The sequence below is a fragment of the Bicyclus anynana genome, chromosome 2, assembly GCF_947172395.1.
Source record: "Bicyclus anynana chromosome 2, ilBicAnyn1.1, whole genome shotgun sequence".
Classification (NCBI taxonomy): Eukaryota; Metazoa; Arthropoda; class Insecta; order Lepidoptera; family Nymphalidae; genus Bicyclus; species Bicyclus anynana.
Genome location: NC_069084.1, coordinates 10,296,703 through 10,323,911, shown reverse-complemented (window position 1 = coordinate 10,323,911; position 27,209 = coordinate 10,296,703). Strand labels below are relative to the sequence as shown.

General features: G+C 35.9%; 1 protein-coding gene across 1 annotated transcript in view; it reads right to left on the bottom strand.

The window, feature by feature from the left end:
* The window catches only part of LOC112043186 (inactive dipeptidyl peptidase 10), a 353,564-nt gene that overhangs the window by 320,244 nt on the left and 6,111 nt on the right, over positions 1-27,209 (bottom strand). The window contains exon 2 of the mRNA XM_052885659.1: positions 26,184-27,004. Coding sequence (XP_052741619.1) covers positions 26,184-26,309 — 126 coding nt within the window. The 5' untranslated portion in view covers positions 26,310-27,004. The remainder of the gene's footprint in view (positions 1-26,183; positions 27,005-27,209) is intronic.

Below are 27,209 nucleotides of genomic sequence, written 5' to 3'. Positions count from 1 at the left end.
CGCCGTGTAGACATTAGTAGCTACTTTTTCAGCTATTTCCTCACAAAGGGCATTTGTGGCGGTTTATAGCGGTGCATGTAGAAAGACCTTGGAAAATGTAGCTAGTGTATAGTAAACATTTGTAGAAGAATTTCTTCTTTATCAAACCTACCTATAGGAGTGCTCGACACGTGTCTTACAAGTATATCTATACTAAAATCATACTCGATATGCTCTGTTTACCAACAAAAAAAAAATAATGAGAGTATTATTCGCTAGTCCTATTTCACCTAATGTTAATTACTAGCTGACGTCGCGCGTTTTCACCCGCGTGGTTTCCGTTCCCGTAGGAATACGGGGATAAAATATAGCCTATAGCCTTCCTCGATAAATGGGCTATCTAATACTAAAAGAATTTTTAAAATCAAACTAGTAGTTCCTTAGGGTATTAAATGACATGCATTTTCTAGATTCATTTCTAATTTGTTTGTTGGTAAACAGTGCACATGAGGTATGCGTTTAGTATTCTCACAAAATATTTTCTTTATCATTATTATTTTTCGAACAAGCAGATGGCCCACCTGATGATAAGTAGTCATAGTTAAGCCTCATGAGCCTGTAATTACACCGGTAAACTCACTGTACACTGTACAGTGACAGTGTACAGTCTGGAACAATGCTTGGCTGCAGAAATAAGCATGTTGGTATGACGTGTGTATCATCATTTTTGTGGTAGAGGAAACCCCTCGAGCAGGTCCCAGGACTTGTGACTGTGACCTTGAGTGTAGGTTTAAGGGATCCCTTTTGTGACGTGACGGGTAGCAGCGACAGTGATTGTACCATGATTTTGTGGTAGAGGAAACACCTCGAGCAGGTCCCAGGACTTGTGACCTTGAGTGTAGGTTTAAGGGATCCCTTTTGTGACGGGTAGCAGCGACAGTGATTGTATCACTATTTTGTGGTAAAGGAAACACCTCGACCAGGACTTGTGATCTTGGGAGTAGGTTTAAGAGATCCCTTTAGAATGCACCAACAGACACTTTCCCTGCCCACACTTAAAAACTTATGATCAATAATTACAACGTATAATATTATCAAATGTCACAAGAAGCTCTTCTACTCGTACTACTAAATATGTAAGGTATAGATGAGAAACTTATAATAGCTCATTTCCACAAACGAGCAACGGGAAGTCCCCTGACGCCGGATGTTTGTATCCCGGAAGTGCTTGCAGTATTTGCTGCTTCAGCTTGTCTAAGAAAATTTTAATCAAAATGGTAGGTAATAAGATTCTTTCGATTGCCAATTCGCATTGGGCCAGCGTGGTGGACTATTGGCCTAACCCCTCTCATTCTGAGAGGAGACTCGAGCTCAGCAGTGAGCCGTATATGGGTTGATAACAGTAAGATTCTTTCTTCTATAACACTGAATACTAGAGTTAAACCATGCACTGAAACGTGATCCGAATTCAGAGTCCCTAATTAATTATCTGTAATGGATTGCTGCTCAAATGACATCGTAACTAATATAACTAGGATTACCTACCTATAGATTGAGAAACCAGTTTCAAATTAAGCATCGTAGAGTGCAGTGATTTACAATATAGTTAGAGTACCCAGATTCATTGGGCCAGCGTGGTGGACAATTGGCCTAACCCCTCTCATTCTGAGAGAGACTCAAGCTCAGCAGTGAGTCAGAGTGAGTAGAATATGGGTTGATAATGATGATGACCCAGGTTCAATGATCTGTAAGTACCTTATATAAATCGTTTTTATATAATTTCTTTTTTAATTATATAAATATATTTTTATTACAAGATAGATACAACAAGAAATAAAACACTAAAATACAACGAAAGCCTGCAATCGCCAGACGTGCCTCATGTTATGAATGTTAAAGTCTGTTAGACTGCATAGGTAAGTACGACACGTAGTCAATTATGAATTTGACTGTGGTGGTTTTGGAAGGCAGCAGGTTCCACAATTGTCCAAGTATAGAACTCAATTTCATGATATTATGTTCTAAGTGATATCATGAGAAATCGTGTCTCCTAGTCGCCAGTTACTTAGATTTATAGCAACCATAAAAAAAAACGGTAAAAATCAAACTATAAGGGCATCAGCGTAAAGTATTCCCGTATCTAAGAGTCTGGCGCTAGGAGATATAAATTTTCGTGATATCCCGTAGAAAATATAGAATACTTTTTAAACATGGACAATTGAGCATCTGGACCGTTGAAACCTGCTACCTCCCATGGCCACTACGGTCCAAACACATAATTTGCTACCGTACTTAGATATTAGCTTAAGCTGATAAACTTTCATCACGCGTGGTTCACGTACCCATAGGAAAACAGGTTTCCTATGGGTAAGTGAACCACGCGGGTGAAACCGCGCGGCGACAGCTTGTTTATATTATAAAATCAGCTATCTTAGTACCTAAAAACTAGCTACGATTACTTTGGGGCTAAATAGATTTGTGTGTATTGTTTAAGTATATTTATTTATTATTATTTATTCATCCTTCAAAAAGTGAGGTGCGTCTGGCTCTCGCAGGTATTTAGTCCAAAAGACTCATGTACTCTGTTTCGCAAGCTAAATTTAACGCAAGCAATTGTCGAACATTCTCTCAAAGGGATATAAAAAATCGCTCAAACTCCCCTTTAGGATTCTAAGCCATCCTCACGATAAGGCGGCCTAAAATAAAAATAAATCTTCCAAACCAGACGTCCTCAAGATAAGGGATACCCGAATTTAATTCGGACTGTGTATTTTCCGCTGTGTAATCAGAATTTAGTGAGGTACCATGCCGAGTGTTTTTAATTAGGAAGAGATATTATATTCTCTTAACCCAGACGTTGCTTTTTAAATATTTTATAATTATTTTTAACTCCTTTAGTAGTACAATTTATAATTATGAGTCGTACTTACTTTGGAAGTAATTAGATGGCAATTCGAGGGTTGTATAATAAAATTTTAGCCGACGAACAGATATCGCCTTACTGTAACCGTATATATTTAATTTCGTTTGATTGGTTACGTTCCCGTTAATTTAATTTATGTTTGAAAATCAAGTTTTACTCATGATCGGATTCAAAAGCTGTATTAAAAAAATGTTGTTTTATTATATTTAATTCCTTTTTTTTTTAAATTATATTTAAATATCCCACAACTTATTATAATGTACATAAACGGCGATATTTTTTCTTGCTTCTGCAATCATCAAAATTGTAGTATTCTGGTACGAATAACATCGTAGACTCACTCGAGATAACCCCGTTTTGAGATTAATTTGAATAAACGTGTGCTCTTTTTTACCCAACTGCAAGAAGGGTTATGTTTTTCGCGCGTATATTATATGTATGTATGTAATATTCTTTATTACCTCATGTCTTCCAAACCACTGAACGGAATTACGTAATTAAGATATCGTAAGATTTGTCTTAATAGCCTAAGTGTTTTTAGATAAATTAAGTGAAAAAAAAACAACTCGACGACTATGAGATGCTATAGACTCCAGGTGAATAATATTTTTTTTTTCGAATATTACTAAGGGTACCAAATTTAAGGGCTCATCAAAAGGATTTAAAAATGGTATATTATGGCCACATTTAAAAAAACCTAAAATTAGAAAAACGTTATTTATTAATCTCTATACAAAATTCGCGAGGCAGATGACTAGGTGTGAGCAGGTTAGGCAGTCGGGTTATTTTATTTTTTTAATTTATTGACTTATTTATTTACCTGGCGTATGAATTGTGACTGAAGACTAAAAGAAAAAATACAACGCACTCAAACACTAAATTAAGAATCTTGTACGCACTTAACAAGACAGTAGTAATTAACAGGTTATTGACAGGTTACATAGAGATATGCCTGCCAACCCGCACTAGAACGGCATGGTGGGTCTAAACTCCATATCTCTTCTCCCATAATGTGGGATGCCTGGCCTGGTAGTGGGTTATAAAATTAGATAATTAAAAAACTAAGGAAGTAACACATACATTTTATTGGCAGGTTAAAATGTTTTAAAATCGTCCTCCAAGTAAAAGCAAAAATTAAACTAATTTGTAGAAAGTAAGTAACTAAGATGTTCTGCTAACTGCTTCGTAAACAAAACTAACTATCTGTTTTAAGTAGTTACTGCAAGTTTCAGTTCTTGTATTACGAGTATGTAGCTAGGAAACAATGACAAATACAAATTATAAATGTGTACGTTCAAAACTTAATTAATATTAACCCTTAAGTTAGTTCTAATGGGTTAACCAACCTCCGGTCTAAGAGACCGCTGAGTTTTCAGTGGGCATATTTTAATTTATTACTAATTAATATTTTTTTTTTTTATTCTTTACAAGTTAGCCCTTGACTACAATCTCACCTGATGGTAAGTGATGATGCAGTCTAAGATGGAAGCGGGCTAACTTGTTCGGAGGAGGATGAAAATTCGCACCCCTTTTCGGTTTCTACACGGCATCGTACCGGAACGCTAAATCGCTTGGCGGTACGTCTTTGCCGGTAGGGTGGTAACTAGCCACGGTCAAAGCCTCCACCAGCCAGACCTGGACAAATTAAGAAAATCTCAGTCTGCCCAGCCGGGTATCGAACCCAGGACCTCCGTCTTGTAAATCCACCGCGCATACCACTGCGCCACGGAGGTCGTCAAAAATATTGGTTTTATTAATTAATTTTTAAGAAATAATTAATGTTGCTATAATAATAATTCATCCAGCCTATCCTACAGATTTTATTGAATATATGAAGCGTAGTTTTCAGTCCGGTATGCAGCGGGTTTGGATGCTAAATAGATTTAACTAGGTTTAGTTTTTTGAAAAAGTACCAAAAAAAATTCCGCTACCCAGGTGCTATGCATTAAACAACAAATTGGATTACGATATAGTATCATCCATCGTGTATAGCTTTTAGCCTTTTGCCTATTTAGTTGGCATGGTAAAAGGTACTGGCGCCTGTTTCCTTCAATTAATTCAAAGACATATTAAATTAAGGCGTTCTTCTTCTTCTGAATCAAGAAAATGTATTTATATTGAACATACGCCTTTCTATCCTAGGAATGGTCCAACTACCCCTGAATAAGATTAACGAGCATTTTACGTCCGTAGTTAAACGAAAAACGCAATGTTATTGGTCTGTGCGTTCCGTAGAGACATTTTGATTTTACTCGTAGCGATGAGTGGGATTTGATAAGCGTACGTTTGGATGTTTTATCACTTTGTAAACTGATAAATGTTGATAATTCTTTATGTAAGCACTTTAAATTACTTTTTATAAAGTTCTAGGTGTATTTTATATAATACTCTAAAATTGGAACTAACCTTTATCACTTTGACAAGGTGTAACAAAACAATCACTAATTATTTCTGTCATTTATTTACCCTAGACTAAAACACTGTAAACACTGTCAACATAGTATCCAAGTTTTTAATAAAAATTGTATATTTAGCATAGACAATACGAAAAAGAACAAAAGTATCACAGAACTAAATCCGTCGACACCGAGCGCAACTGAATTAATTGACTATAAAAAAATTAATAAGTTTGACATTGCAATAATCTCGAAATTTATTACAGAATTAATTCATATTCAATTCATATGAAAGTTATCTCTATTTCATTTGAAATAAAATTGTAAATCTATTGGGACCGCGTGGACGACCGGACGACCATGCGGGAACCAAGCGCGCGCGCGTAGGTAAATATTGATGATAAACCGGTCGCCCGGTCGCAGGGTCAAATAGGTTAAAAAAAAGGTAATCGTTTTTTGAATCAAATAAAAAAGTTTGTTATACTTACAAATTCCTTTATTAATCAGTTTTAATACAATCACATTACTGCACTTGAATGCATATTCCGCCTATCCTCACGTACCCTGTTCCGCAATGATTGGGGGCAAAGGGTGCCCTGCGCGACTCCACATAGTCATCATAGTATCGCCTTTGCGGAAAGATTCTAAATGCGGTCACCGTGTAAGCAGTTAAGGCAATTGCCATGGCAATAATAAGAATATAGACTTTGGCATCCATAGCTTGGTATCGTTGGTATTGCTGGCAGTAAAGTAGTGTTGGTGGTACAAAGCAAAACACAAATATACTTTCTCCTTCTTTATTCGCTCTTTATATTATTGTATGGTTTATAATAGACCGTGTAATTGTAATAAAAATTACATGGTTGTTTGTATCAAGCGATGCGACACGCTACCGTGTAAATTAAAGCGATAACTACATATGAAATAATGTTGAATGCGGTTGCTTATAGGTTAACAATAATAACTACAGTTTTTTTATTAAAAATATTTTTCTAGGGTTCCGTACTCAATGGGTAAGAAACCCTATTACTAAGACTCCGCTGTCCGTCCGTCAGTCAGTAAACCGTGTTAATAATATTTGAGTAATTCCCTTTCAATTTTGCTGTTTTTATAGATACGGAACCCTTCAACCTTTCAACCGACTCGCTATTGGCCGATTAATTATTATTATTGAAAAATTTATCTGAGAACTTTTATCTGTGGCGTACAGAAACTGTAACACGATAAGCAACGACGTGTGACGTCACAATACATAAAAGAAAACATCTGCTTTATTTATTAGAAATATCGCTAATAAATAATATAATGAACACTTCTATTGTCAAAAAAAAATACCTTTCTTGGGATACACAATTTAACTTTTAAAAATTCTCCTTCGACTATGGACTACCTGCAAAAGAGTTTGTATTATTTAGGATAACATTGGCAACATAGAAATATTTTATTAAAGAAATCTTATTCTTTACAATCATGTTTAACATATTATATTTATTCAGAATAAGAAACATAAGAAGAAAAATAACTTTGAAAATGTATGAGAAAAAGAAGAAAACGTTAAAGTAGGACGAGATATTATGACATAGTAAGGATTATTATATAATGATTTATTTATTTTGCTATCATCCGCGAAAATTCGGCGAACCCATGCGACAACGTCACCCAGGTCCGACAACTTTGCAATTGCACGTTGTAGAGTCAACATCTCCTGAGGATGCTCCGGTTTCGGGGTGAAACGTACGTAGAGAGTATTTTGTCGGACCTGGGTGACGTTGTCGCATGGGTTCGCCGAATTTTCGCGGATGATAGCAAAATAAATAAATCATTATATAATCATGATGAACTTCCGCAAAGTAACGCCTGCTTCTATCCAATATAGTAAGGATTGTTCAATAAAAAAATATAACAACGAAAATTATTCTACAATTTTGATCACAAAAGAAATAAAAACGCGTTATTAGGTAGTCGCTTCGTGATTAGATGAATGGAAAGATCAGGGTTGCCACTTTATAATATTATTGTTATATATTTCAAGCTACCAAATAGGTGGTCCAAATACCAAATCGAGCAACAAGCGAATACCTCGCACCTAATCATGTTGCCAGTTGTTTTCCACTGTAGGTATAAAAATGCTCATACATTTTGTAGCAGACACAATGTTATTTTCTTGAATTATTCAGGCATTGTAATAAAGTGTCAGGTTCACCCACCTCTTCATAAGGTATCTCTGACAATCAATACTAGATTACAACGTATTCAACATCGAATTATTTTTTACCTGTTAGCTTAATACATCTACGAAATACTAGCAGACGCCACTCGGTTTCACCCGCGTAGGTCATGTTCACGAAAGATTACGAAGATAAAATATAGCCTATGTTAAAAATGTAGCTATCGAATTCTGAAAGAATTTTTCAAATCGGTCAAGCAGTTGAATCGTTACAAACGAATAAATTTAACTTAATACTTTATAATATGGGTTTTCAGCTTGTGTGTACATACTAATAACAAATGCGTAAAATAGTCTGTCTAAAAATTTTCTTTTACGGCTACTTTTTGACGTGAAATAAAAAAAAATGGGAATAAGTAGAATAGTATTTATCACAGAGTAGCCAGAGAGAGTCTTTAAAACTGCGTGCTGAAACAAACGTAAAAAAACAAAAGTCAGGCGTCTCCTTGACATCCGCACATACAAACTTTTTTTCATAATTTGTATTTCAAAATTTAACCCTAACAACAATTACGTAAATTAATATAATAATCAATAATAACCAATAAAAAAATACTATATGTTATTTCTTTATTTTTTGTGAACAGTTTATAAAATATTTAAAAACGTATGAGGCCATTTTCCTTGAATAATATTGAAAATTATTTAAGGGACGGTTCGTATCGTACTGACAAGAGAACGTACTCGTTTTTGAATTTCGTATTCGTCCGTGGTACGACACCGTCTTGTTCCTTACGCTACATCTGTATATTATTGATTAATCTATGTATTTTATACGTCGTTATCATAACGTGTACCTTCACTTCAAATGATCAAGTTAAATGTCGCAAAAAAAGAAATATCACTGACGTAAGTAATAGCTCATATTTTTAACCGTACACCGAGAGTTATAACCCTGTAGACAGCCCTACAAGTATTAACCGCTCATTCAATAAACGAACGATTGGATCAGATAATTGAGTCCATTCAGCGTTGGATTCCTTCATACCGAGAGCTAAGGCACAGACAGCTGTTTGAGAACAGTTATAAAATTCATCTATTTTTTTTTATTGAGACCACGATGAAGTAGTACTTCCAAGGTTTAGTTTTTCCTTTAATATAATGTGCCAAAAATGTGCTTGATTATTACATTACCATCTGATAGTGATCATTATGGGAGTGACTTAAAGTCCGTTAATCCACATTGAAGCTGAGAGGTGGATCTCAACTCCAAATCGCTCTCATATAGGTACTTGATGGACTTGATTATTAACTAGAGAACGCTCGAGATTTCGTCCGCCTGAAATTTAGTTTTTCACAAATCCCGCGGGAACTATTGATTTTTCCGGGATATCTGTCTATCTTTAAACATCTAGTGAAAATTTTATTCAAACTGTGTAATTCAGGGTATAATCTATGTATTTTATAATCTATGTATTTCTATTCTAAATGTCAGTCAAATAATTTTAGTAATTGTGAAAGAGTAACATACAAACTTTCACTTTCATTAATGTGATTAATGCTAATTGAAAAGCTATAGGGGAGAATTTACGTTTACCTATAGCTTATAAATTAACTCAATAGTCTCGACTATCACAATGTAGTTTTACGACTGAGCGAACTAAAGTCCAATAATGGCCAATAACGTTAACAATGCGGCGTGCGGTTATAGTACGATGTAAATTTAATCTGTGAGAGATATAACAAGTAGGTATAATGCAACTATGTCAGTGAAATATAACAGACAATGTGTTTTAGTTCAAAAATCGTAATTAATCGTTATTAAATCATTGTTATCAACCTATTTTAACGGCCCATAGGGCCAGGCGTTCCTTCTAACAGGAAAGGTGATATTAAGAAACTTAGACCCACCACGCTGTTCCAACGCATGTTGGCGGAATTAGGCATAAACATCAAAAAAAATACTATTATCACATGTCTAATCATTTGACTACCACAAATGTTAATGATAATGACCGGGACCGACGGCTTAAGGCAGGCGTCCACAGATCCGCATTGTACGTATCGGACGTATTCCAAACGATTTTTTAATTATACAGAACCGCATCGTGCATCCGATACGAACGTTGTGGATCTGTGGACCCCTACCATTAACGCGCTTTCCAAAACATGGGATTATAAAACCAACTATCCAACTTGAGTATTTATACTGAAAACTTCTGAGAAGAACGAAAAACTCAGCATTAACCCAAACACGTATACCCAGGACCTCGTGGTACGAAACCACAAAGGCTAACCACTAGACCAATAAGGCAGATCTGTATGCACGTTAAAACTTTTAATATTTCTCTGTCTGTCTGTTCTTCATTCACTCAGAATTGAATAGACCTATTTTCGATTAGATTAGGCTAAACTTGACGAAGACTCTAGATCAATATAACCAAATATAAGATTTTTTCGTATCGTTAGAAGGTCGTTGATAGGAGAAAAATCCCCGACTTCTTCAGGGTGGATTTTGTTCTTTTTCTGATAATTTATAATCTGAAAAAGAAAAAAACGACGATCGCAAGCGTCTACTAGTCGTAAGTAAATAAGCGGAAAACGGCTCTAGAGGGAAGCCATTCATCGGTTTCTAAGTGGCTTTGTACAGAAATTGTAAAAGAATTGAGTGGCAATCAGTTGCGGCAGTTAGTGCTATAACTCGCCTCTTATAGCAATTTGACATTTGCTCGATGTTGGAATCGGTCTGAGTTACATACTCGTACACGCCAATTATAATGGAGCCGTGATAGCCCAGTGTAGAGGGTGAAGGTTCGAATCCAAGGCATGCAGCTTCAACTTTTCAGTTACTTACGTCCATTTTAAGCCACAAATACCACGCGCCTCAAACGGTGAAGGAATAATATTATGAAGAAACCTGCATACTTGAGAATTTTCTTAGTTCTCTAAGTGTATGAATTCTACCAATCCGTATTGGGCCAGCGTGGTGGATTATTTGGGCTAATCCCTCTCATTCTGAGAGAAAACTCCAGCTCAGCAGTCCAGCCGAAGATTGATTGATGAGGATGATGGTGATGAAATTGCAATATACATTTACATAACGTGTTACGTAAGTTAAAAACAAAAGCTGTCCCGTTTATCCTGGTTACGTGGCTTCGGAAGGTGAGGTCCATATACGATACGAAATTGAGCCTTTTTTTTTCCAAGAAATTGACAGTAAAAATAGTCAGTCAGGAGTTGAACAGTTGTCACAAGCTCTTGCTTTGGAGAGCACGTAAAGACATCGGAGTTGATCATTATCATTAAAATCTGATAGTGACCGTAACGGATTATTTATTAACTAGGTTTAAGATTGATGTATTTCTTAAAGACAAAGTTGCTTGAAATCCACACATACATAGTAACAGACAAGTACTATTAAGTAAACAACATATAAAATGCGAATTTAATATTTTCGAAATTTCAAAACAAGTTAGTTCTAAATTTCAAAACAAGTTCTAGATTTCTAAACATAGAAGTTCTAAAAGATTTTGACTAGGCAGATTTGTACTCGCACAAGGATAAAATTACGTTCAGAAAATACCCACATCGGTAACCCGATTATGGGTATAAAGTAACAGATAGTCATCAATCAATTACACTAACAGGTCACAAGGTGTGGTATCGACATTTGATCTATACAGGTTGACTCAGTCTCTATACAAATACTAGTGGACTCCCGCTACTTTCTACGCCTGAAATTGTGTTTTCACAAATCTCGCGGAAACATGTATTTTTCCGGGATTAAAATCAGTCATATATTATGTTGCTCCGCCTTTTCTTTCAGTGAAAGTCGGTTCAGCCATTCCATAGCCCGGACATACAGAAAGATAGACAGACAAACATATCGCATATCGCAGGGCATTGTTTCATGGCTCCACTGTTTGAGTGGACAGTTAAGCGATAATATAATTTAGAATATAATAATGTGATATGTGGCATTATTTAAAAATAAAAGTCTTTTCTTTCTTTTGAAATTAAAAAAAAAGCTAGATTATGTTTTAGTACCGTGTAAATAGCTATAACCTAGTACTTGATAAAAACACACTTATTTATGAAATCACAGACAGACACTTCAATTTCAGTCATTTACCTATAAGTATATGTACAGGCTATATAGCCTTCAAGCAAAAGTAAATACCTATATGTAGTATATAGGACTGCATGTCAACAGCCTGTAGACTGTTGACATGACAAAATTCAGTGTTATTACCGGATGTTATCAATATTCTGACAGCCGGATGCAGTCTGTGTCACATGTCGTACACGATGTCAATATACCAACTATTGAAGTAACGAGAGTATAAATACAAGCCTCATTCTAGTTTTATAGCGAGAGTAAGAGGGTACTGAGTAGATACAGTATTCAATTAACTGAAAGTAATAATTTGAGTGATCAAATTGTTGATTAAGTAAATCACTAGTGTGTGCGTGTACATTACATATTATGATATTACATCAAAAAGTTCATAGTATGATAGACGACATGTTACTAACAGATAAGTTATTGGTAATGGGATATATCTTATATTGACAGACAGATACATTTAATGTCGGCTCATTTCTTACAGTCATCCATCAATTAAAGGCGAAAGGCATGATGCCTCGACATGCCGTAAAAGCTAAAAAAACTATCCTAGTTTTACTCGGTGATCTATATCGTTTTTTTCGTTTTATGAGTATTAACAGTAAAACTGAATTTCATACCTACAAGAAGTTTTAGTATTAAAATAAAGTCTTTTGTTAAATGAATAAAATAAAAACTTACTCAATTTTCATTCACTAAACTTTAGCCTAGAGCCGTGATAGCCCAGTGGATATAACCTCTGACTCCGATTCCGGAGAGTGTGGGCTCGAATCCGGTCCGAGACATGCACCTCCAACTTTTCAATTGTGTACATTTTAAGAAATTAAAATCACGTGTCTCAAACGGTAAAGGAAAAACATCGTAAGAAAACCTGCATACCAGAGAATTTTCTTAATTCTCTGCGTGTGTGAAGTCTGCCAATCCGCATTGGACCAGCCCACCACGCTGGCCTAACCCTCATTCTAGGAGGAGACTCGAGCTCAGCAGTGAGCCGAAAATAGGTTGATAATGATAAATGAAACTTTGCCCTTGACATCGTGTAATCTTATATAAAATGAACATCAGACGTCCAACCCAACTACGTCGTGTCCGAGCTCCACATGTTTCTATTCTAGATCCTTATCAATACATCAGAGCGTTGTCTGGAACTATTCCAGCGAATAAATTCTAACAGTGAGAATATAGATTATTTGCATTCAATGCGTTGCCGCGCGCTAGTGCTTGTTATCTCGAACACTCCGCGATGGACGGGCCTGCGCTAGCCATACAAACCACATTTTGTGAATGCTGAATATAAGTAAGTATGAAATATTATAGAATTTGGACTGTGGGCGTGGTTGATTTAGACTGTAGCAGGTTTGAAGAGTTTGACAGTTGAAAGTCTGTCAACCGTCATTAGTGTAATGCGTATATTTTTTACTATTTTTCACGGTATAATAAAAAAGCTGTGATAGCTCACTGGACATGACTTCTACCTTCGTTTCGTAAAACACCATTAAAAGTTAAACTTTAAGGGTTTATAAGTAATCATTCGTGGCAAATGGTTGCCACGAATCTGGCGAATGAAGAGATCCATCCACATTTGTAATTCGTACAGAAAAAATTTGGAATGACCTTCCGGAGTTTGTATTTCCTGGCACTTATAATTTAAACACCTTAAAAGCAAGAGTGAATAGACATCTTCTAGATAAGTGCGCTCCAACTTAAACCGCATTAATGCTTTCCATCAGGCTTAATTGTAGTCAAGCGCAAGCCATAAGCTCATAAAAAAGAAAGATATCCCCATAATTTTACTTAAAAAATATCAAACTTTACGTTTTATACGTGGACAATGCACCCTTGAAACCTGCTACAGCTACTGCTCAAAGGCACTACGGTCCAAACTCCATATTTGGCAACTGTACTTACCTATGGTACGAGTAGGAGCGTGGACTTACAAACTTCATTTGTTTCCAATTCATTCAACCCTACAAAAATGTTATTCTGGCATTCGTAGTACTTATCATATTGGATCATCATTATTTATAAGTATATTTCTATGACTCGCTACAGGGCCAGGATATAGAATATTTTCATTCATTTTCTTATACATAAAATGAGTAACATCTGACTATCGCAGGCTCTCGCTCTGCGGTCGACCGTCACGGGTAATGCGGGACATCTAAAGTGTCCATTATGATTCAACACTATAGACATAATTATGTTCTTCTGGCATGTGTAGTATCATAATGGATCATCATTATTATCAGCATATTTCGATGGTCCACTAACCAGGCCTTTGAATATTTTCATTCACGAATACTGATTTTCAACCGACGAAAGACAGAGAAGGTTAACAATTCGACGTGTATATATATTTTTTTTATGTATGAACATCTGTAACTTTTTACTGAGTAGTCCAATTTTGATATTTTTTTTATTAGAACACCGATTTAGCACCGATTTCAAAGTGATCAACAGGTAGAAAACATTATATTTATTATGTTATTTTTCTTTTCTTAGTTTTGTGGTCACATAATGTTTTGGAGTCGGTTGTATATATTTTTTTTATTATTATTTATACGATAGCAACACAAAATCAAGCTTTTTAAAATGTTTATCTGTCTGTCTAACTGTTTGTCCGGGATCTCTGGAACAGCTGAACCGATTTTGACAAGAATTTCAGTGGTAGGTGGAGAAGGTCATAGAGGCAACATATAGGCTAACTTGTAAATAACCATAGTTTAGTTTACCACGCAGCAACATTGCCTATTAGCGGATTACTTAAATCGGATGTTATTTGACTCGTGCCGAAGACTTAACGTGCTCTCCGAGGCACGGGACCCCGGGGAGGTTTTTCTGAAAATGTCTTAGGCCCCATCCTAGGGCTTGAACGATACGCTGTATTGTTAAAATCAAACTAATTTAGCTTGATTAAATCAATCAATGAAAAAGAAATGTATAAATGACGAATTGAGGAAATAATTTAACAGAACGTATATCTAAGTTTAGTCTGCTGCTATTTACCCATACAGTGGGGTTTGCCATAGCCCGTATAACAGGGTTTAGCCGCTTGCCTTATCGCTTTGATCCACCGACCGTTGCTCACTCTATTATGTGTGCCAATGTATAAATTTATGAGACCAGTGAAGCTGCGATAAGCTCTAATACAGTGAATGCAGATTGCGGATTACCTGAATCCAATGCGTACATATTCCGAAGCCTGTAATCTCCTAATAGCTGTTATAACAATTACAAATTTAAATTAAACAACTTTGGTGTACATAGCTCGTATGCAAAATAATATAATTGCAAAAGTCACTATGTTGAGATTAAATTTAAACATGTTCATGTTAACGTAAAGCTTTCTGGTAGTAATAGTTTTTGACGGCTTGTAAGACGGAGGTCCGGGGTTCGATCCCCGGCTGGACTGATTGAGGTTTTCTTAATTGGTCCAGGTCTGGCTGGTGGCAGGCTTTGACCGTGGCTAGTTACCACCCTACCGACAAAGACGTACCGCCAAGCGATTAAGCGTTTCAGTACGACGAAAAAAATAGTATCTGCCCTAAACCGCGGACAGACGAACAGACGGACATGACGCAAATTATAAGGGTTCCTTCCGAAATGACAATTTTATAATTTAATCCTAAAAAGTTATACAGCTATAGCTTGGCATCTTCGTTCATAACACTAACCGATGGTGCGTGCTGGGCGGGGGGCGTGTAGCGATGAATGAAACCCCACGATGCACGTCACTTTCACGGATGCACGATTTCACACCCGCGCTGTCTTTACGCCCGTCGCCCGCATACCATGGGAGTGTTAGCAACGAACTTACCAGACAATAGTTGCGTTCTTTATTATGCTCATCTACCTTCAGGGTTCAAGATAAAACAATTCGTCTATAACAAAAAAGGAACTCAAAGACCTCCAAACGAATTTGAATTTAAAACTTTCTGTCAACGTAAATTTAATTCAAATTTATTCGGAGTTGATGAACTGCGTTAGAATAGACAGCGGCGAAAATTACGTCTCTGGGGGAAATTTGTTAGTCCGCCTGATTTCATTTTGTGCACACAATTGTCTATGAAAGACTTATGAATATTCGAATTGGAATTTGATTAGTGATTGTCTGCAGACGAACTAAAGTCACTGATAGCTCAGCGAGTCGCGAAGCTGAAGTGGCAATGGGCAGGCCACATAGTTCGAAAAGCTGATGAGCGTTGGGGTCCAAGGTGCTGGAATGGCGACCCGCACCGGAAAGCGCAGTGTTGATCGACCTCCCACTCGGTGGTCCGAAGAAATCAAGCGGGTTGCAGGGACCCGCTGAATGCTGGCGGCATGAGACCGTTTTGTTTGGAAGTCCATCAAGAGACTTATGTCCAGCAGTGGACGTCGATCGGCTGATAATGATGATGAATGATAGTGATTGTCTACCAGATTTCATACCATTACCAGAAGAAGATGTTATATCTTCTGGTACCATTACCAGAGGATAGAACATCTTTGTCTATACAGGGTGATCGGGAGTTTTTCCCATAATTCTAGTGTTATTTATATTATTTAAGGAAAATAATCATGGTCGCAGTATTTTTCTGAACAACTCTGTTGCAAAGTCTACTTCTATTGGGAGTGGCATTAAACTCTTTAAATATTATAAAAAATAAATTGTACTATACTATACCTACTTATTATAAAACAAAGTTCGCCTGTTGTCTGTCTGTCTATACGCGATGAAGTCGAAAGCTACTGAATAGTTTTTCACTTTTTACCAATAACTTAATGAGGAAGGTTTAGTAAAACTTATGAAGGTTTAAATTAAAACCTTGATAACTTTTACTTTTTACTTTTCAAACCGCCTTTGTTTATCCAGCAAGAACTTCTTTATTCTTTCGACAAGAAGTAAATCTACTTTGGAAATTACAGTTGGCGGTGGATTTTTTTTTTATTCTTTACAAGTTAGCCCTTGACTACAATATCATATGATGGTAAGTGATGATGCAGTCTAAGATGGAAGCGGGATAACTTGTTAGGAGGAGGATGAATATCCACACCCCTTTCGGTTTCTACACGGCATCGTACCGGAACGCTAAATCGCTTGGCGGTACGTCTTTGCCGGTAGGGTGGTAACTAGCCACGGCCGAAGCCTCCCACCAGCCAAATAATATTGTTTCAGCAACGGGTGGCGACATATTTGAAACTAAAAGCTAAAATTGGAGCTCGAGGCATAGACTCTAATAAAGTGCATTGAGAAAATTTTCAAAACTTAGACAAGTGATGCATACTAGTATGATTAAACACATTAAATGTATCTATACATATACATACGCGTAAATGTGTTTGCTAAAAAAATTTCATAATAAAGGTCATTTTTTATCGTCTATAGCAAGTTTGTTTATTTTTCTTAAACAATCATTATTAGTACTGACTAACATCATTAAACATCAAAAGAAAATGATTATATACCGAATTTTTATTAGATACCCATTAAAATAGCTGAATAGTTTAATCAATGAACTATTTAGAGACTTCACAACACCATTAAATTTGATAAACTAAACTTGGCTGAGACCATTATTTGGCCTACACATAACACATTGCTCGTAGCAACAATTTGATATGACTACCGCTAGACAGGCGTGTTATTCTCAAAACTTCGTTGAGGACTCGTCGTTGAGCTCGCTGTCGATCTTTTATCGGTCTTGTAAACATTAAACTAGAGTATACCGATTATTAGAACTATGTATTTCGCTGCCTTCGAATGATGCGTGTGGCTACTATTGGATTTGAGACATATCCACATATTTCAATAGGTAATCGACCGGACAAAATATAGTGAACGGAAGGTTGCCTAAAGTCATTCTCTTGCGTCCAATTAATACGATTTTAGAAGTGGTAGTGCTGTGGTTCTCAACAGTAAGGTCTATTGTATACTGTGGTAAGGTCTTGGGTTCGATCTTCAGCTTGTGCCACTTTAGGATTTTATATTTTCTTAATTGGCTTAGGTCTGGTTTGATGGTAGGCCGTAAACCGTGGTTAGTTACCACTCTATGGGCAAAAACGTAACGATTTACTGTTCCGATACGATATCGTGCGCTAGCAAGATTGATTTAGCGGTAGCTACATTCAAGCAGGTATGCCACTTTACCTAGGTATTTTTCTCCTTTTATTACTAACTATGTTGCTAAGTATTACTGCAACTTTGTTATCGAATGCTTAGAGAATAGTCCTGCAGTTCACTCAATGCAGACAAACAATAGGTTTATTTAAAGAAACAATAACAAACCAGAGAGTATTGATGTGAGCGAACTGTTAAGTTTCCGCCAAAACATCATTCACCCGAATAAATTGCATGTGTTTGTTTTACATATTAGTTACATAAATTATGCTCAGACTACTGTTTTGTTAGAACATGAAATTGATGATATCTAAACGTACCACGAGATTTCGCTGAATTTCAGCGGCTTCTATTTGATTTAAATCTCTGCATCGTTTAGTTTGAACCCCATAGGTGCCATATATGTTGCGATGGCAAACTGATGAGTTCAAGGTCTATTTTAGGTATGTTTTGTTATGTTAACATCACCGAACATTACTATATTATTTTCATTTATATCTTAATGGACAGAATTAATGTATAATCCTAATCCCAAAATTTCCTTCACTTGTCAACGTTTTTAGAATTTAAAAAAATCATCCAGCATTTTGAAATTCTGACAAAACAATCTATACCAATACATACATATTCCAATATAGACATATAGAACATCATAATCTAGGTAGGTATACCAATATCATAAAGCTGAATAGTTTGTTTGCTTGAACGCGTTAATCTCAGGAACTACTGGTCCGATTTATAAAAAAAATTTAAGTATTAGATAGCCCATTTATCGAGGAAGGCTCTAGGCTATATATTAACCCCGTATTCCTACGAACGGGAACCACGCAGGTGAAACCGCGCGGCGTCAGCTAGTATGTTATGTAATGATATCTATCCCAGTCTGCCATCAACATAATTGCAACTACACATTGTTCCCGAATCTACACAATGCAAGTTAGCGATGTTAATCATATTCCACCCTCGCACAGCTCTATTACAGCGTCGATGCACATCTATTAGTTGGTAATTGTCTCTAAAATTGGCATTGCTCAACTGTATCACATCCGATCTCAGACCAATTATTGTATAGGACCTGCCTCGCTAGACGTTACTTTTCTGTCAAAGTATGTTCTGTATGATCAACGATGTAATGTGATTATAGAAACTGTCTCTATAGTGTCGATGTTAAATAGTTGTAATCGTGTTCGTCGGTTAAAGAGCTCCGTAAAAATATCTTTTTGTGTAATTGAATTGTGTACAAAACGGGAAAAAACTTCCAGTTTAGTATAAGATTTATACCAAATCTAAGCTCGTTTTCTTCAGAAAATGACAGACAATTTTGTTCGTGACTATGAGTGCGATACAGATCCTTCTATAATTGGTCTGAGCATCCGATACATGACAGTGTGGTGTTTGATGCTTTTACTACTTAAGTTTTGGTCTTGCCTTGCTCAGGTGGTTGAGGCATCGGCTGCAATAGTGCTTCGGCATTGTGGTGTGTGGCACAATTTTAAAATAAACGTTTTTTCTTTCTTTCTTTCTTTTCTTTCATACATGTCATACTATTAGAGCGAGGACCTGTGTAGCCAGCCCCTGTAGCCAAGTGACACGTCGATTCTCTTTGTACGATCGCAAACGCTTCGAAATGTATGGGAATGACAGATCTTCATCATGTCGATAGAAAATATCATTCCCATACATTTTTCTAGTTTTTGAAGAGTTTGCGATCGTAGAAAGAGAATCGACGTGCTACTTGGCTACGGAGGCAGATCTACGGCATAACAAAAGCTTAAGATTTGTCAACCTGTACTCCTATGTTAATAGACTAGTTGCCACTTATTTAAATGGTCATAAATAAAATAGTTCATTACCGTTCTACTAAATCATATTTTTTTAAACGTGATTACATAAACAGTTTTAATTTTTTAATATTTTTTAGACAATATGACCCAAAATGCCTGTCGGCCATCATGGTCTATATTTCAACTGTTTCATGACGTCACATTAACAAATTCTTTTTAAGCGTTTGACAAAAATATTAGTTAAAGATTTAGTAACAGTGACGTCACAAAATGGTCGACAGCGTTTTTGAGGTTTGGAAAATTTGTATTCGGCCCAGCCGGGGATCGCACCCAGGTCCTCCGTCTTGTATATTTATAGCACATACCACTACGCCACGGAGGTCGTCGAACTCGAATCGTTACCTACCTCGTCGTGTACCTACCTACCGACTAATTAAACTCTTTCAGCGCCCTCTTACTATAGGCACTAAGTGTTCACGTTAATTAATTAACAATAAGCACATTAATGTGCCCATAGTTCGAAGAGCCGATGGACGTTGGGGTCCCAAAGTGCTGGAATGGCGACCCCGCACTAGTAAGCGCAGTGTTGGCCGACCCCCCACCAGGTGGACTGACGACATCAAGCGAGTCGCAGGGATTCGCTGGATGCAGGTGGTTCAGTATCGTGATGTTTGGAAGTCCTTACAAAAGGCCTATGTCCTGCAGTGGACGTCCATCGGCTAATATGATGATGATGATGATGAAGCACATTAATGAACAGACTACTTAATGCACCGGCAGCTCAATTTAACACAAAATGCAGATTATACACGTATTAACTTTGTACGTAACTTGCATTAAACTGTTTTCAAGTTTCAATTAAGCTTGTAAGCAGCCGCTAACGGGCGCCCTGCACTCGGCTAACTAATCCATGAGCTTATTATATCCTAACTATATAGCCTCAATAGCTCAACGGTAAGGGAGGCCGGACTCATCATCGAAGGGTGGTGGTTCGATCCCCGCCCCATTGGTCTATTGTCGTACCCACTCCTAATACAGTCTTTCCCGACTAGTTGGAGGGGAATGGAAATATTGGCCATATTTAAAAGATATGGCAAATATTCTTAAAAAAAAAAAAATACTAGCGGGCGCCGGCGTCTGCGTGGAATTCAGTTTTTTACAAATCCCCCAGGAACTATAAATTTTTCGAGGATGAAAGTAACCTATGTGTCATTCCAAAGTAAAATCTATTTCCATTCCAAATTTCAGCCAAATCGCTTCAGTAGCCGCAGCGTAAAAGAGGAACAAACATACTTACACACTTTCGCACTTACACACTTTCGCCTTTATAATATTAGTGTGATAGTGTAATTAGTATGATAGTGTGATGTGATGTGATAGGTATTATTTAAAAAATACGAATCATTTTATTTTGCTTACGATTAATTTCAAAACTTGTGAACTAATTTTGAAAAATATACTTTTTCGATAAGTGCAGTTTGGTATTTATAATGTAGTAAGTTCATACCATACGAGCAGCAGTGATAGTGGATATGACCTCTGCCCCGCCTCCGATTCCGGAAGGTGTGGATTCGAATTCGGTCCGGGGCATACACCTCCAACTAATCAGTTGTGTTGTTGTTGTGTGTCTCAAACGGTGAAGGAAAAACATCGTGAGGGAACCTGCATACCAGAGAATTTTCTTTATTCTCTGCGTGTGTGAAGTCTGCCAATCTGCATTGGGCCAGCGTGGTGGACTATTGTCCAAACCCTCTCATTGAGCTGAATATGGGTTAATAATGTTGCAGTTTATACCAGGAAAAATGGACCATACTAATAACAGACTGGTATCCGAGAAAAGGGAAAAGACAGACAACAGAAGTAGACAGACTAAAAAATGGGAGGACGAGATCAGGGATCTAGCAAGTCCAACATGGACTCGTGCTGCAAAAGATGAGTGACAAAAGAGAGATGACAGAGTGGAAATCTTCGGAGGAGGTATTTGTTGAAAGACAAGCTTAACCAGAATAACGACAAGACAAGACAAAAGTAAAAACAGAAGTACAAACTTAAAACTTCAACCAAGTAGGCAATCAGTACACAACACCAGCCTAAAACACTCAACAGATATTTTCAGGGGCGTAGCTACCACCGTATCAGCCCTATCAATGATAGGGACCCCCGAACTACAAGGGCCCCCTACGTGTGAAAGCAAAAATTAGTAAAATATAATCGACAATCTCACTTAATCCGGTGCTTCCCAGAAAATAAAAACATAAAAAATCTGCCTTTTTTTTTTATTCTTTACAAGTTAGCCCTTGACTACAATCTCACCTGATGGTAAGTGATGATGCAGTCTAAGATGGAAGCGGGCTTATTAGGAGGAGGATGAAAATCCACACCCTTTTCGGTTTCTACAAGGCATCGTACCGGAACGCTAAATCGCTTGGCGGTACGTCTTTGCCGGTAGGGTGGTAACTAGCCACGGCCGAAGCCTCCCACTAGCCAGACCAGGACAAATTAAGAAAGTCTCAATCTGCCCAGCCGGGGATCGAACCCAGGACCTCCGTTTTGTAAATCCACCGCGCATACCACTGCGCCACGGAGGCCGTCAAATGCCTGAGCAGAAATGACAAATATCGAAAAAGAAAGCAATCTTTTTTCGTGGATGAAGCGCTTAAAAGTTGTAAACATCCTACGTAGGTTAGGTCCCTGTCATATTTATTTTAAGCGAGCATTTTTGATACTTTTGTAAGAAATCTTTACTCTTCATTGGGCCCCCTACTAATTCTGATACAAGACCCCACTAAGGCACTACGCCACTGGATATTGTCATCTAAATAAATAAGCAAATTAAGATGAAGTCAGCAGCATTTTGGCCATAATGAGAGTTACATAATACTGAACCCTTCGTAACGTACGACGTCATAATTCAAGCCACATTATAACCTTTACTCGTATAACTTGCTTAATTACCCACTACATAAATATAAGTTCGCTACAATGGCCGAAAAGGCTTTTCTATAGTATGCGCATTATCATCTGAGTCGTCCGGTCATAAAAGTCAAAAAAGATAGGAATGTGCAGCGCGCCTACCTGCGCACCCTAATTATCGATAAACGGCTACCTGCGCACGTGCTAATGATGAGTCAATAATGATTTGGACGATTCTGATTGGTCGGTTTCTAATGTAATTGCATTGCGTATTTTTTTTGCTATAAATGTGTTTACTGCAATTAAATAAATACATTCATGTGTTACTCGTTGCGCACTATGGATACTAATATATAATAAATTTGGCAGAAGACGAAGATTCTGATGATGAAGACTCAGATGAAGATTAATTTTATTTAGTTAATAATTATATAATATGAAATATGTATTATATTAAATCAAATATTGTTAATTTTTTTAATTTTGTGAACAAGATACGATAATAAACTTTACTTATCGATAATATGTCTTTCATTGTTACACCCTTCACTAGACGGCTCCATAAGACCCATAAGTGCAAGCGAGATAGATATAGAGAAATGATTTATGGCCCTAAGACTCAGTTGTTAATGCTATTAGTATAACACATTTCGTACTAATTAACATACACACACAATGCAATAATTGTTTAGTTCTTGTTGCTATTTATTTTTGAAACCCATTTTATACACAGCTACTATTTTTGTCCAACCATTCATTTATATTTATACTAGTGGACGTCCGCGAATTCGTCCGCCATTAGACCTCCCTGATACAAACCTCTCGCAATATTCTTAGTGGATGTGATCATGTGAACTATGAACTACCTCCTTGCCAAATTTCAACTTTGTACGTCAAACGGATTTCGAGATATCGTGATGCCTTTCGCATTTATATACTTATTAAGATATTATTAAACTCTATTACGATATCCTACTTGGATGGTTGGATGTATCACACGATGCAGTTTTAAAAAGTTTTTTTTTTAATTTTCCATCTAGCCCCCCAGAAGTGAGCTTCATATTCAAAAAATTCATATTTCTGAGATTTTCCGGATATTTTCAAGTAGAAAGCTAACTTCTGTATTTTTTTCAAAATTTTAGGTTTAGTGGTATCGGAGAAAAGGGAGGGGAGTCTATTTTCTTAAATAACTTGAAAGCTATTTCAAAATTCCAAAAAAAATATTTTTAAAATCCTCTTATAAATGACCAATCAAGACCTTTCATTTGATGTATCACATAATGAAATTGGTAAAAGTTTTTTTTTCAACTTTCCATGTTACCCCCCATAAGTGCCATATTCAAATTTTACCTATTCACGATACATCCCTGTATTTGGGGTTATATGTGTACAGAATTTCAACTGGATTGGTTTGTTACATTCGAATAAAACAGACAAACATTAAAATTTGCGCGAGTGATATTATAAGGGATTCGTTTTAGTACTAGGTACGTACGTTCGGAACTCTAAAAAGATACTATTTATCTTTTTAGGAAAAAGATAACCTAAACCTTAAATTTATTACGATCCGCTACAAATTACAATAGCTTTATACGGGTAGGAAGTTGTACTTTTCAGATAGCTTTAACCGCTTTGTTTCAAGTTAGATAAATAACCTAGGATTCTTGAAAGCACAGCGGTGTTTTTCCTACGAGCGCATGATAAATTATTTCGTGTGTTCTTTTTACCTCCTCGTTGTATTTTTAACTCGCTCTTAAACTTTATTAGTTTTATAACCCATTTACACTAAATCTTTAAGCCTTTATTTTTAATTTAAGTAGTAGAAGATTAAAGATTTAATTCTATATATGTTATGTCACTAACGCATCAAAACTGAGGCGGACAGAAATAGTTATTTGGAAAAATAATTTCATTTTGCCGCATTATAAACAACCAAAGTTATTTAAACAAATAACTAAATATTGTTTATAATGTCTAGTTGTGTGTTCAGGAAGTGTAAAAACTGTATATACATAAACAAGTAACGTAAGTAAACGCAAAATTGTGCATGCGCCTAGTGCAGTAGTTAAAATCGGATCGAGATAATATTATTTTTATTGCAAATTTATAATTAAGCTAGAAATACACCTTACGAATACAGATGAAAGATCACTTCATCTTTTACTAAAATAAAAGTTGTTGACCTTCTTAAGTCATCCCATTACACAAACCGGTATTTTTAGGGAGCTCTTCACACGACGAAAACGATTACAATAATGAAACATCGATTACGTAAATACAGTTTTTATAAACCCGTTAGATCGATATTATACTTTAACAGAGGAGTAACGTCTAGCAAGGCAGGTCTCTAAATAATTCGTCTGAGTATACGACTCAAGTTGATAAACACGGAACGGTACTTACAAATACAAGACATGTTCTTTGCATAATCTGCAAAGACTCATAGGCGGTTGTATTCCACTTACCATCAGGTGGCTTAGTCCGCCGATTATTATTAATGTAAAAAAACTGTATCAATTATTTTGCTTGTTTACATACTTAATTATACCAAAGCAGTTCGTAGCATAAGAACAGAAATAAACGATGATATAACTGTATTTAAAAGTTCCCGATAGAATTATAACAACAATAATTAATTAAATCAGACTTTACAATTACAACAACTAACATCGATGAACACAACAATACAATTACAACAATTAATAAATTAGTAGACGAAAATACAGTCATTACAAAAATAAATCAGTAGGTTTAACGTAGCCAAGCCTTAAATCTTACAGGAGTTGCATTCAATCATAGTAAAACATGAAAAGCGTTCCTGAAATAAAGCAAAAGCAAGCAAAGCAAAGCAAAAACAACAGCGGAATAAATAAATTTGCAAGAGAAACGAATGTTAAAATGAAAAGGAACTTAAAACTTATGCTACTGTCAGACAGAACTTTGAAGCGTTAACTGGATTCTTTTATGGAACGCAAGAAATGAAAAATAATTCGTGAAATTACTTTTTATTGTTCATGTTTTCCTTTGTTATAGAATTATTACTACTTTAAATAATATCGCTAATTCAAAATATGCAACTTTCAACACACCTCCAAAAAATCTTTTGCTACATAAAACTTGTATATTTTATTTCGACAGGCAGTGAAGTAAATAAAAAAAAGTATAACAAAGCACTTGAATTAGAAGTGTAACCAACGGTAACTGAATATAAATAAACTAAAGATTCTAAACTGATCTTAAACAACAAAACTACAATATAAATCGTACCTATTCTAAAATCTGATTTACATACGATGACTGCAATCATCATTTGAATAGAAAATATATATTTTATTGGAAATGTACTTGTCTTCCTTTTGAAAATTCATATCGGGAGTATTTCCCATAACTTCAAGGTGGTGTCTTATAGGAGCTGAACTAATATTTTTTTAACTAATAAATAAAAACTTTTTATACATGTGTTATTTGTAAATATATTTGTTTTCATACAAAGTAATTCAAATAATTCCGGCTATCTGTGTAACATACCTTTATCTATCTTTGTATTTTAACCTCGCTACTTCATAATTATAAGGATGCGTTTAATAAAGGACATATTTTAAGATGTATTTACAAAATAAATATTATTTTTACCCCGATAATATTAACTTTAGAACACATGTTCCTAGAACATTTTTAATTATTTTTCATTAAAAAAATATAACCCCAGAGTTATGGAAAATACTCCCCAGCACCCTGTATAAAAAGCTTTCAAAGTAAAGTCAATACAGTGTAAAGAGTTAAAGAGACAATACATACATTTCGCACGTACTGATCAAATGTCCTCACCGCAGTCCTGCCGAGCAACAGTGCGTCCATCTCACTCTCAGGGACTGGCACTACAGCCACCGTTGGCGCTGGACCACCTCTCACCGGAACATTCATTTTGAACCTTATTACTTACGCTTAGAGCTCAGAATTAAAACACCAAAAATCTACACCAATTATGAGTTTTATGAATTTAATAAGTACGTTTAACTCTTCCGTCTAGTCCATTCGTAATTTATTAACATCATTAAGACTTTTAGTACTATTATCCAACTTCTTACTTTTAATATTTTCAAAGATAGTTATATCTTCACTAAGCTAACACTTAAGACAGTACAGCAAATTTAATAAAAACACTTCCAGTACAAGTTGTTCATGATTAAACAATTCAAAAAGATTTTTGACAAAAACGAAATTCATGAATCAAATTCAAAATAATATAGAATTTATTACTTCATATAGATATGCTCCATTTACTTTGTCCTTAGATATAATCACTTTTATTTTCATTCGCACAAATGTTTCTTGAAACAATTCTCTAAATGGTAACAGTTTTGATTAAAACGTATATTGTACTGGATTTGTTATCCGAGATTATTACACATTCAATTATCTCGAACGAACTACGAGTATATCTGACGAACAATTCTTTATCTTCAACATTTCTTTTTTATCTCCGCTTCAATCTCTCCCGTTGTTCCCTTTTCAGTCTTTACTGTCTTTTTATTTAATTATTTCCCTTACTATGGAATGAATATTCATATTTTGGTCCGTAAATGATATTGGGTTTTATCTGAACACGTGTACACTGTCTGTTTGGTATTATGAGAATGATATTGTAACTAAATCTAACTAAACGTTTTTACTAAACAAAATAAAGTTAATTAGAAAATTTTGAGAGATATCAAATTATTTTGACTTTCATATGACAGACGCAGGTAGAGTTTACAAATTAATCGAAATAGTAATAATAAAGTAAGTCTAAATAATTAACAGGTTTTAATCACTTTAAATTAT